General features: G+C 39.2%; 1 protein-coding gene across 2 annotated transcripts in view; it reads left to right on the forward strand.

The window, feature by feature from the left end:
* The window catches only part of CPED1 (cadherin like and PC-esterase domain containing 1), a 262,071-nt gene that overhangs the window by 110,782 nt on the left and 138,229 nt on the right, over positions 1–13,060 (forward strand). For both annotated transcript variants that reach the window (XM_035698382.2, XM_049093860.1), the window contains exons 7-9: positions 9,000–9,142; positions 9,914–9,986; positions 11,386–11,553. In XM_035698382.2, coding sequence (XP_035554275.1) covers positions 9,000–9,142; positions 9,914–9,986; positions 11,386–11,553 — 384 coding nt within the window. The remainder of the gene's footprint in view (positions 1–8,999; positions 9,143–9,913; positions 9,987–11,385; positions 11,554–13,060) is intronic.

The raw sequence follows: 13,060 nt of genomic DNA on the forward strand, positions 1-13,060 counted from the left end.
AAATTTTTGTGCCGTCCATTACGTATATTTCCTGTTGGAAATATTAGCAGATTTTGATGTCATTTTCTACTCAAGACCATTAATAAAAGATGGAAGGTTTTGCAAACAACCATCAGACCTTATTTTACTAGAGGTTTAAAAAAGACCTGTGTCTTAACTTTAATGGAAATAGTTGTGACCTGCGTGAACAATGGCATTTGTATAAAGAAAATGAGTAGACATATATATACAAAGTCCAATGGTAAAATTTTTACAACTTTAACTTTTGTTCTTTACTGTTAAATCTCTTTGCTTCTTTATATCCCACTGAGAGATTCCAGAAAGGGCAATAAAAATAACCTGCCCATTCTCAGAGAAGGTTGAATGTAATGCAATCAGGGTTCTACCATTTAAAGCAAATAATTAAATTTTATGCTATTCACAGCCTTTTGTATTTCTGCACCTTGCTTCTGATCAATTCTCTGATATACGTGTGGGAGAATTTAAAATTTCCAGCTACGAAACTGATTAAATCATACCGAATCTTCTATCTGAGTTTCCAAGTTTAATGTATGCTTTAAAGCTTAGGCTTGTTAAGAAGTACAAATGAATAAAATTATTCATGTCATGGGAAGCATGAAACTTATTTAAATATTGGAGTTCTGATCTAATTCCAGGGAATGAGTAAAAACTATCCTAATTTAGGCTCAGCTAATTAATTCACTTTTTCTGTGGCATGCCCTACAGCAAGCCAATTTACAATGAGCTAAAACAAATAATGAGAATATTTGTGTTCTTAAATCATTTGACTTGACACAAAATTTTTTCCTGATCCAGGCAATTTGATTTCAGTTACAAAGAAATACTCTTAGTTTTCCCAAAAGGTGATTAGGCTACATAAATGCTCAAGTTATTGAATTGGTATTTTAGATGTGTGGTGTGAGATCACATGCTTGAGAACTATGATCGTTTCCAACACACTCTCCATGAAAGTAAAAACACACACGACTCATTCTTCTGCTTTTCAGGCTCTATTTACATTTCTAACTCTAGTATAATCAAGGGCACAATAACAGAGGGAATGCTGGGGCTTTGCAACCAAGCTGACTGGCTTTAACGCCCATATGGGTTACCCCTTTGCTATCTAACCTTGGACAAATTACTTGTGTTCTCAGCCCTCGGTTTCTTCATCTATATAATGGAGACAGTGAGTATGAGCCTCATAGCATCGCTATGAATATAAACAAAAAATGTGTATGAGAAATGCGCAGTGTCTGGCATGTGGTGTCGGCGTGGCTAAGGCTACTGGTTATTCTTAAATGCAACATAGAATCACATTTAAATACCGTATGTTCACTAAATGAAACATTACATCAGTATTTGGGTTTGTAATTTAGTCTTCTTTTTTCCTGCCTTTCTCAAGTCTTTTTTTCTTCTTTTTATTCTGCTGTTAAATATCTGATCCCCCCCCGCCCCCGGCCTAAATCGTGTCCCTTTAAATTGCCAAGGAGAGTTTTCCCCAGGGCTTGGAGGCCAGCACTCCGTGTCCTGCAGCCGCTCCCTGATGCGTGGTCCATGTGCTCCTGCGGGCCCGACACATCCAAGTCTGTGATTCCTAAGCAGGGCGCCCTGTGTCTCCCGGGATCCATAGGCCTTTCAGGGGGTTTACAGGCACGTGGATAGTTTCGCAAGAATCTTCTTTCCCCATCTCTTTTAGATACTCTTCTGTTCCTCAGAAAAAAAGACCTGTCACCTATCCCTAATATGATGATGATGATGATTGGTTCCTGCTGAAAAAAATCTGCAAAACAACACACACACACACACACACACACACACACACACACAAAAAAAAACCTCCCCCAAAACAAAACCAGACAAATTTAACTATGGTGTTGGTTAAAGACAGTGATGGATGCGGATAGTGATTACATAACAAACAGTCCATAACACTATGTAACAAATCCTGCATAACTCAGATGGTTTTCAGTTTTTAACAAAATTAAATATTTTATGATAAATCACTATGTGGACTTCTTTCCTCTGTATACTTTGGAGGGAATTTAAGGAATTAGGTCATGCTGCTGTAACTAAACTCTTCCATCGCTCTCTCTCCCTCTCCCCCTCCCTATATACATACTTTTTCATTCTATATATCCCATATATATTTTATGTGGACAAGTTTTCTTCTTTAAAAATAATATTAATACTGATATGCTGGATCCTTCTCATTCTAGCCATAGGTCCTATTCTCTCAACAGATACGTTTTACATGAATAAAAAGAAATTACATCCATCTAAAAGATGCATTTCCAATACAATTTTACTTCTTTATTTCTGAGATTAATGAGTAAGACTTGTAACATATTTCTACTGTTTTGACCAATTGTGTACAGCAATAACTGTAATCATAACTTTTTGGGGAAGAAAAAATATTTTTAAGTTTAGAGCCATATGGTTTTCAATTTTCAAAACTTAAATTTATTTATTTATTTATTTTTAAAAGATTTTATTTATTTATTCATAGAGACAGAGAGAGAGAGAGAGAGAGAGGCAGAGACACAGGCAGAGGGAGAAGCAGGCTCCATGCAGGGAGCCCGACGTGGGACTCGATCCCGGATCTCCGGGATCACACCCTGGGTTGAAGGTGGTGCTAAACTGCTGAGCCACCCGGGCTGCCCACAAAACTTAAATTTATAAACACGTTTTTCTTATTGAGACTTACAGGGTGATTTTAAAAATCCATTTATATATAAGATATATTACTTGGGGATAAAATGCTGAGGTACTGGTACTCCTTTGGATTCATCTTGAGAGTTTTACAAGCACCTGGGAGAGAGACTGGTTAGGTGAGAGTCAGACAGGGAGATCCTAGGTGAGTCTACAAAAGGCAGAAAGAATAATAGTATCAGTCAAAAATAATAGATTTAAATTCCAAGTATATTACAAATAGGTAGATTTGAATGCACACGTATTCCCCATTTAATTTGGACAAAGAACATACAATCTTGGATTTCAACTATTTAAGCGAGTGCCCTTTGTTTCACCTTTAGATAAAATGGCAGCTTTTCTGCGATTATTTCCTTTTAAGCATTGATTATAACCTATCACGATCATCCTCTGGAGTGTGTGTTCCATCATTAACTTGTCCTCTCTTCTGGATCATTCCTGTCAGCATTCAAGCTTGCTATATGATTATTTCCCATCCTGAACACATGAACAAAAAGCACAAGAATCGAAGAGCATTTGTAGGTAAAGCAATGACTGGGAGTAGAGATGGAGATTATTTCCACTACTGGCAAGAGCTGAGAAATGGAGCAAGGGAGGGCTTAGTTTTTGTTTTGTTTCTTTTGCACATTTTTTAACTATTAGAGAAGTGCTCTTTTGGACGTCGGTGGTACAAAATTAGCAAAAGCGTTTAAACATGATTGTTGGAGAGAGTGAAGTTGTAAAGACTACAAAAGTGATTTGAAATTTTGAAATAAAAAATTAAAATTTTGTAATTGTAGTAATATATGTATAACATAAGATTTACCATCTTAACTGTGTTTAGGTGTGCAGTTCAGTAATATTACATATATTTACATCGCCGGGCAACCCATCTCCAGAACCTTTTTGCAAAACCGGTTATCCCCATGAAACAACCCTGCAATCACGGTTTTCATCCCATCAGCCACCGTCAACTTCCGTGTTATTTTCTGTTTCTATGAATTTACTGCTCCAGATACCTCCTGTAACCGGGGTCATACAGTGTCTTTTTTTTTTTTAATTAATTAACTTATTTATTTATGATAGTCACAGAGAGAGAGAGAGAGAGGCAGAGACACAGGCAGAGGGAGAAGCAGGCTCCATGCACCGGGAGCCCGATGTGGGATTCGATCCCGGGTCTCTGGGATCACGCCCTGGGCCAAAGGCAGACGCCAAACCGCTGTGCCACCCAGGGATCCACATACAGTGTCTTTTGTGGCTGGGATGCCTTCCGCGTTCTTCCAGCCATAGTGTGTGTCAGAACGCCCTTCCTTTTTCAGGCTGAGTGATATTCCATCATATATTTTACCTATTCATCCTTTGACGGATGCTAGAGTTGCTTCCGTGTTTTTGGCTGTTGTGAATAATGCTGCTATGAACATGGGTGTGCAAATCTCTCTTCAAGACTCTGTTTTCAGTTGTCTTGACCACCTGCCCAGAAGTCAAATTACCAGATCCTATGGTACTTGGATTTGTTTTATTTTTGAGGAACCTCCATACTGCATAGCAGCTGCACCACTTAACATTCCCACCAACAGTGCCCAAGGGTTCTGATTTCGTCACATTCTTCCCCACACTTAATATTTTATGGTTTTGGGTTTTTTTTTGGGGGGTGTAGTAGGCATCCCAATGGATGTGAGGTAATATCTCTTTGTGGTTTTGATTTGCACTTCCCTAATGATTAGTGATATCGAGCATCTTTTCATGTGTTTTCTGGTGCAAAATGATATTAAGTACTAGTATTCTTATTCACACTGAGAAGATGAAAATTTCTCTCTCACATAATAACATTGAGAGACATTCTAGGAAACTTCGGTAAGGAACAATGCTATGAAACACTGCTCAACATTCAAGATACTAAAATACTAAAATTCTAAAGTTTCCCAGTTAGTCAAGAATATGAATTAAGGGGGAAAAAAAAAAAGAAAAACAAACCCAAACTTTAATATTGGCTAATCTTTCATCCTTTGTTTTAACTCTGAGATTAAATTTTCTTATCTCAAAAATCCTTTCGAACAGCTGTAAGCTTCTATTTTTAAAAGGTTTTACTACAAGTCGCCAGAAAAAATGCATATCCTCCCTGTCTTGTGAGATGGAAACAAGAGATAAACATGTCCTAAGGAGAAAAGTTATTTTATCCAGAAGCTCCAATAAATTATTTCTCTTATCAACGTCTCTGTGGTTTCTGTGATGTTGTACTTAGTTTTCCTCACTCAGTGAGTAAAACTGTGTTAGGTACTAGCAACCCCAAAACAAAATGGTACAGTTTCTGCCCTAAAAGCTCTTACGGTCTAGTGGTAAGAAGAGACAAGAAAGTCAACAAGTTTGACACAGAATGACACATACTGCCCCTGGGAGCAATTTGCCCAACATCTTACGGGAAGATAAAGGGAGTTAATCAGGCAAAGCCCAGAATTGGCATGAGAAGGGCTGTCAGAGATGCGGTTGGGGAGTGAGGTGAGTAGAAGGGCTCCTTAGAGGTACTTTAAGATATTGGGACGCGTGGGTGGCTCAGGGGTTGAGCGTCTGCCTTTGGCCCAGGGTATGACCCTGGGGTCCTGGAATCGAGTCCTACATTGGGCTCCCTGCATGGAGCCTGCTTCTCCCTCTGCCTGTGTCTCTGCCTCTCTCTCTGGGTCTCCCATTCATGAATAAATAACATCTTTTTTTTAAAAAAGTATTTTAAGATATCAAAGATGTGATGGAAGTGTTCCTACAAATTTTATCACGTTGATTATTGATTCCTCTTGTCCTTCCATTTTTAATTGATGATTGTGATCCATCTGATCTGTGTACATTTAAATACATCACTTGAACGGGTAGGTGTGAAAATCATGAAACCGTACCAGGTTATTGCTTGAATCTCACACAAGTGCCAAAGGGTGACGTTTCAACTGCCTGGTTTTCCAACCATGATCATACGAGGTCATTTTCCATATAATTTATTTTGCACTAAATTCGTATTTCATTTTTACACCGAAGGAGGAAAATACAAAGTTTATAAAATAGTTCCATGTCCTGTTAACGTTTTAAGATGCTCTTTTTGTTTATTTTTACCTTGCTGCCACGGCACCGATTTCCTTGAGCCCTTATATTCTCATATGTATGTAATTCAACAACACCCATCGAAAGTCTGGATGCAGAGGGGGAGAAGTCTCCTTGATATCTGAGTTTACGGCTTCATCGATTTAAGCCAGCGATGCAGGTGGAGGTGCTCCTCCGGGCACCTGTTCTTGAGTGCAGAAAGCCCCTGGGAGAAATGTGGTTTTCAGGTTCTGAGGGCTGTGAGTGGTATTAGGATCAAATAATTTCGGATTTGACATTGTCTAATGAGATCGTTGAGCACAACTCTCTACATCTCAACACAGAGGACACAGACTCCAAGTGACCACGGAAATGGTCCGGCGTGACAGTCCCAACAGAACCCGACACACAAAGAAGTCTTGCCCTTTAGCTTAAGTGGATCCATTACAGGAAGTGATCCCAGTGTTGTGTCCTCTCTGGGTCACTCGTTGAAAGACAAGGTTTTGTGTTTGTTTTTTTAATGACTACTAATCGCTTGGTATACTTCTGTTTTCATTTCTGGCAGAGGCAGTTTGCCAGCCCCTGTACTCATCCTTTAAGTAGGCCGCTCCCCTAGAGTTTTGTTTTGAACCGAAGGCCTTAATAAACACATTGAAATTCATGCCGTGAGGGAGGACAGACACACAGACACCGACACGGGGACAGAGCTCACCGGACGGGAAAGCGGGTTGCTGTGCTTGGATCTTGCTGTCACAGCGCCACCTCGCCCCTTCCTAGGTGGCCCTGGCCCCGCCGGGCCCGTCCTCCCAGGAGCCCACCCAGGTGGCAGCAGAGGGGAGGGCGGCCTGCTACCTGGGCCTCCTCCCTCCAACTGGGAGCCTCGCCCCGGCGTCCACCCCGCCGCCTTCGCTTCTCTCAATGTCCCCTCGGGTTGGTGTCACAAGGGGGTGACCCCCAGAGGCCGTCTTCACTTGCCACAGGCACATTGCCTCGTGAGAAGCAGGTTCCACAGGCTCGGCCGCCACTTGATGTCCCTGTCGGTGGCCGAGGGCTTCCCTGTCTCATCAGGACAAGGGGCAGGTGCAGGCGTGGTGCCACCTGCTGCCCCCGTCCCTCCCGGCCGTGCATGTGCAAGACCGAGGCCCTAACTGGTCGCAGGCGTCCTCACCGGCCTGAAGCAGCACAGAGCCGCCGAGGAGCCGGCCGCGTCTGCAGGGTGACCCTGGGCCCCGCACCCCGTCCCTGACACCCTGCACAGGGCCCGTGCCCACGGCCAGGTGAGCACCGACACGGCCGAGCGCCTGGAGCCAGTCCCTCTACTGGTGGCCTGTGTTCGGGGCTCACCACCACGGTCATCTCCACGGTGGGACAATCAGTATGACCCTATGACACTGATTGCCCATTATTTCTTGCCACAGAAGATATCATCTGATAATCAACCTCCGATGCTACACAAACGTGCCCAGCTTCCTAAAATCCTTGACCTTGACCTTTGTGATGTTCAGGCAACATTAAACTAGAAAACGCGACCGATATCATCAATAACCCTTTCTGCACCATACGGTGAGCAGAGCGAAATAGGAGTTATTTCTATTTGGAAAAAACAATATTACTCTGTTTGGACTCAAGGGTGTTAACCTTCTTCGTGTTAGCATTAATTTGTTTGCTTTTGATCACACAATTATTACATTTATTTTCCTTGGTGAAATGGAAAAACATGCCAGTTGCCAAATGCTAACGATGTGTTCATAGTCTTAAAATGTACATCTCATTAGGTTTCTGTTTTTCAGCTGGTAAAAGTTTATGAAGTCAGTGTTTGTTTCTCTCGGGGAATTTTGCTTGGTATTTTAAAGATACACTTACCACTTCCCGCAGGTCCCTCATGCCAATATCCGTCCTTCCCTTTCACAGCAACAAAAGTCTTTCACTTTGTAGTCTTATGCGGTCCAGATACATCTAGCCCGTGCTTCCAAAAACATTAATGGCATACCTGCTGCATGTTTTTTCAAAAAATATTTTTTGTTCTTCATCTTTGAAAGATTGTGTTTATCTGGAGGAGGTCGATGATTCAATATGAGATTTGCTTTATGCTTTTTAAAAATGTTGAACTGGGCTTTGATGTTAAGCATCCTCAAGGGGTAGTTTTGTTATTGTGATTATTCTAATATTTTATTTATTTATTTATTTATTTATTTCCAAGATTTAAGCAAATAAAAACAGCTGTTTATGATATCAATAATAATGTTTCTAAGAAAATATAAACCGGAGCTTTATTCCCCCCCTCTTTTTTTTTCCATTTCTTTCTTTTTTTTTTTTAATTTATTTTTTATTGGTGTTCAATACCAACATACAGAATAACCCCCAGTGCCCGTCACCCATTCACTCCCACCCCCCGCCCTCCTCCCCTTCCACCACTCCCCTTTTTTAAGACTATCCCATCTTTTCTATACACAGGAAACCTTAAATTACAATGTCAAGAGGACACTGCGATTCTCTTAGATGCTTCATTAGTTGGCTAGATCTCCCGCAGCAAAATGCTGTGAAGAAGCAATAAAAACATTTATTTTTGTTCTGATATATTCAGGAAAGTGATCATACTAAAAAGCTTCGATCTGAATTTCATACCTTACAGTGTCTTTCAAATACATTTTCTTCTGATTCGGGTTTGCAGCCCTCTCCTTGGTACTATTCATCCATTTTAAAGAGAAAGACACAAAAATTCAAAGCGAGTTGCCCGTCTGAGTTCATCTAATAGAGCCGCAAATTAAACCTGGAAGTTCTGATCACAAGCTCCTGTTAATAGTTCCACTTCACTTTCCATGATGAGATGCCATGAAATGGAAAAAAAAAGAGAGAGAGAGAGAGAGAGAAGTAAAAAACTCTTAAAGTGATTTAAATACAAGCACCCCATATTCAATTGAAAGGCTTATTATATACTTTTAAAATGTTTATAATGCATTCATATTGCATATCATGTACATAACATACATTTTACATATTCTGTATACAACATTCATTATATATTTTCACATTATAATCTATTCTTTCAATGCATATTATGTATAAGATACATGGGGGTGTATACACACATACCATATATAAACCCTACCGAACCTTCCTATTTAAGGAGTTCTTTTGAATATGGCAAGGACACAGAACCCAGAGGAATCTTTCAGACTCATCACCTTGAAAACGATAGACAAACTGAGATTATTGTTTCACTATTGAATCCTTTACTTTGTTCACAGCTGCAAACATTTTTTGAGACATTCCTGACAGCCAGTTCACCTCTTCAGGCTTTTGATAATATGAAGGAAGCAATTAGCAAACTCCTGCTAGCAGCTGAGGCATTCAGCGAAACATCGACGCGGGGACCAAAGGCCTTCCGTGGGTAAAGACAAATTCTAATATTAAAAGAAAGAAAAAAAGCAACCTTCTAAAAATTGTTAGTGAAAATATATCTTAATTATCACAAGTAGGTGCTACTTGGAAAATGTCATGTCAGTATATTAATATGAACTTTTAAACATCTTTTCACATTTATAGATCCTAAAACTTCAGAGCATGTTATAGACTTCTTAGCTTCCCTATAATAATGAGAAGAAATAAGCACACATTATTTAAATTAATTTTAATTGCATCTCCTTTTTAAGCTTAGCTATTTTTATCATATGAACTTTGCATTGACTAGATATAATTTTATTTAGGGACTTTATTAACAATACACAATAGTCATTATCTCTATATTTCAGTTTCGTTGAATATAAGTTAATGCCTTTTTTTCCTAGGGAAATGTTGAATTTAGAATGTCCACCAAAAGGTGATGACTCAATTAAGCTTTATCATGCTTCTTCGTATCTGAATAAGAAGGCCTAGCATGTAGGAGGAGTGGGAGAGTTTCCTTCTCCATATTTAGGTTTTCACAATAATAACTTCATTGTTTAATGTGTTATGAACACCCAGGATATATTTGCATTTTCTATAAGGAGTAAAAGAAACTCCTTTTTAAAAAATAAATTGCATGTGATTTCCAAGCCACTGCCCTTTTTAATTAGGACTTCTCTTGAGATTTGCCTATAGTGACTGTTAATAATGTATCAAAGGATAGAGTAAGTGTAGCAAATAGAGTATATTTTTATATTACCTTCTGTTTTTATTTCAGATGCAGATTATGTTTTCAACTTTTAACTTTTGATATCGGTTACTACAGTTTCAGGCACCCTGTAGTGCTGCAGGCGAGTATCCCAAAGACTGCTTGTGAGCTTCCACCTTATGCTGAATGATCTGTGTGTCGGGGGCGGCGTTGGGGTCTATATGCATGTAGGTGGGTTGTTTGCATTCACAGTAACCAGTCAATAAATAGCAGCTCGTTAGTGAAGTCACTACAGGCTTTTAGTCTACTATAGTTCGGAAAATTAACTAATATGTGAAGAATCTACGATTTGAGTGTCAGTCCCCACTACGCATCACTGTAGATCGGGCATGGATTTTCCTGCGGTTCAGTCACCACTGTCTAAGAAGCAAAGTGGCAAAATTTCACTTGGGTTTATAAAAAAAGAAAAAAGTAACTCTTATTTTGTACATACAGATATTTAGTTTTAAATTGGACTGTATTTTAATTGAAAAAGCCATAGGAATTTTTGAAATATGTGTTTTTTTTTTCTGGTATGAATATGTGTACATTGAAGAGTGCTTTTGTACACTCTGATTCTCTCACTTCCTTTTGAATCAAATGAGCTCATATCTTTCATCTGAAATATTCCTTTCTGGGGAGAAGATTAAAAAACGATTGATTGAACAAGTCTACAGAAAGCTTTTTTTCGGGGGGGAGGGGCGGGATATAGAGTAGGAAGAGGGAAAGGAACAAAATAAAATTATGTGCGAGCAGAATTCAACTTCATATTGTATTGGCTGCTTTTCGAACTATCGCACAAGGTGAATGGTTACATCATCTAAGACTCAGACATTTAGTTGAGTAGCTCAAAGATGCATCCATAAAACTTTGAAACTGGATGAGTTGACATTTTTAATCCTTACCTTGTGTGCATCTTAGTCTGTATTATGCTCTTGTAGCAGCCAAGGTCAAAGAGGTTGCTGCCTGTGTTCTCCTCCAGGATTTTGATGGATTTCTGTCCCACATTTAGGTCTTTCACCCATTTTGAATTTATTTCTGTATATGGTGTAAGAAAGTGGCCCAGTTTCATTCTTCTGCATGTTACTGTCCAGTTTTCCCCAACACCATGTATATTAGCAAACTCGGATATAAACACAATCTAAAAATAGTAAAAAAAAATAAAAATAAAAAAAATAAAAAAAAGTAAAACATAAAATGAAATAAAAACAAATAAAATTTATTATTCAAAGATGTTATATATTATCTTCCCTGAGTGCAAATTCTTCAGCAATAAAGTTTCAAGATAAACTCCTATGACTTTATAATCCATTACTTTTCATATAAGAAATTGTGTCTTCAAAAAAACGTTACTTGCATTTTATAAAGCTGTTGACCTCCAAAGAGGCCACTAGATGTCAGTTCTGATCTACAATCCAACAGGAATGAATCATGTCTTCGAAATGATTTCCCTGCATTAAAAGTCCATGAAAAATATTTGCTGTGCTTTTACTCTTTTACAGGTGCATGAGCATTTACATTTTCATGATGATGATAATGAGGATTTTGAGGACCAAAGCACAGAAGAATTCCTTTTGCAAGATACTTACAATTTTCTCTTCTCTAATGAATCTTCGCTTCCAATGTTTTCTGAGATATTTCAGGGACTTTATCAATCAGGTGTTTTTAAGGTAAGTGCATATTCTTTAAGTGACAAATGTTTTTTTCTAGTCATCCTTTGAAAGGTGCCATTTCCTTTATTGTGTAGCTAAGCAAATTGATGGTTCATTTGAAATGATTTACTATCCATTATCTTACACCTCTTTATATTTTTGTGACCTGAGGACCGATATTCTTTTGTGTCAACAAAGTATGAGTAACTGATTATGAGGCAATTATGGGTTACAATAAAGAAGTTCGTAGCTCCTAAGGAATGTTTGTGGATATTATGAATAATACATATTCGATGTTATTTAGAATACTTTAAAAGGCATAGTAGAATATTTTGCAGGCAATCTAGAATAGCAGTAAATGCTCTAGATTGACATCAAGGGACTAGAGTTAGAATACTGATTTTTGAAGAATTCACATCTGGTTAACATCTTAGCTTAGCTGCTGCTAACGAAGGGATACCGCTTCATAGAAGCCCGGGTAATTTTGATGGCTTCTTAATACAAGTTTTCTTGATGGGTCAAAAATCTGTACAGATTATGAAGTATAATATTATTATCTATATATCTTTCTGTTTTATTTTATTATTTTTTAAAGATTTTATTTATTTATTCATGAAAGACACAGAGACAGAGAGAGGCAGAGACACAGGCAGAGGGAGAAGCAGGCTCCATGCAGGGAGCCTGACATGGGACTTGATCCTGGGTCTCCAGGATCACGCCTTGGGCTGAAGGCGGCGCCAAACCACTGAGCCACCTGGGCTGCCCTTGTTTTATTTTTTTAAAGATTTTATTTATTTATTCGTGAGAGACCCAGAGAAAGAGGCAGAGACACGGGAGAAGCAGGCTCCCTGCGGGGATCCCGATGTGGGACTCGATCCTGGGACCTGGGATCACATCCTAGGCCAAAGGCAGATGCTCAACCACTGAGCCCCCCAGGGGCTCATATATCTCTGTTTGAAAACTTGTATTTAGAGAATTTGGAGGAGTAGAATGTGAAAGTTCCCACAAACATCAATGCTCTATAGAGAGTTGTTTGTGAACGATAGAACATGACTTTATAGATTGTTTCCCTGGGATTTTATTAATTTTTTCCTCCAGTTCCCTCTTTTCCTCCATTAGTGAGTGTACTGTTATTAAAACCATTAGAACCACCTGAGCCAGAAGAAAGAGTAAATATGTGCAGCTTCTCCTCTCGGGGATGCATCAGGGAAAAAAATGGATGTGCAGGAAAATGGGGCAGGAAGTGTCTTCATGAGAATCCCACAAACTCCAAAATTGTAATGCCCATGGATGAGATGTCCATGTTCACCTGCTGCTCGGATTGTTGGTATCCTGAAGGCTGAAGGAGACGCTTCCTGCATTCTCAGACTGTCACACCCCACCTACCCTCCTGGGCTCATCATCCCAACCCTACAACCAAAGCCCTATTGAGCAATTTCATTCGGGTCCTCTTGGTCAAACACGAAATTTTCTTAGAGCCAGACTCCGTGGTGACAAACTGAAGTTACCAGGTGTTACTTAGGCT

This window comes from Canis lupus, chromosome 14, assembly GCF_003254725.2.
Source record: "Canis lupus dingo isolate Sandy chromosome 14, ASM325472v2, whole genome shotgun sequence".
NCBI classification, from domain to species: Eukaryota; Metazoa; Chordata; class Mammalia; order Carnivora; family Canidae; genus Canis; species Canis lupus.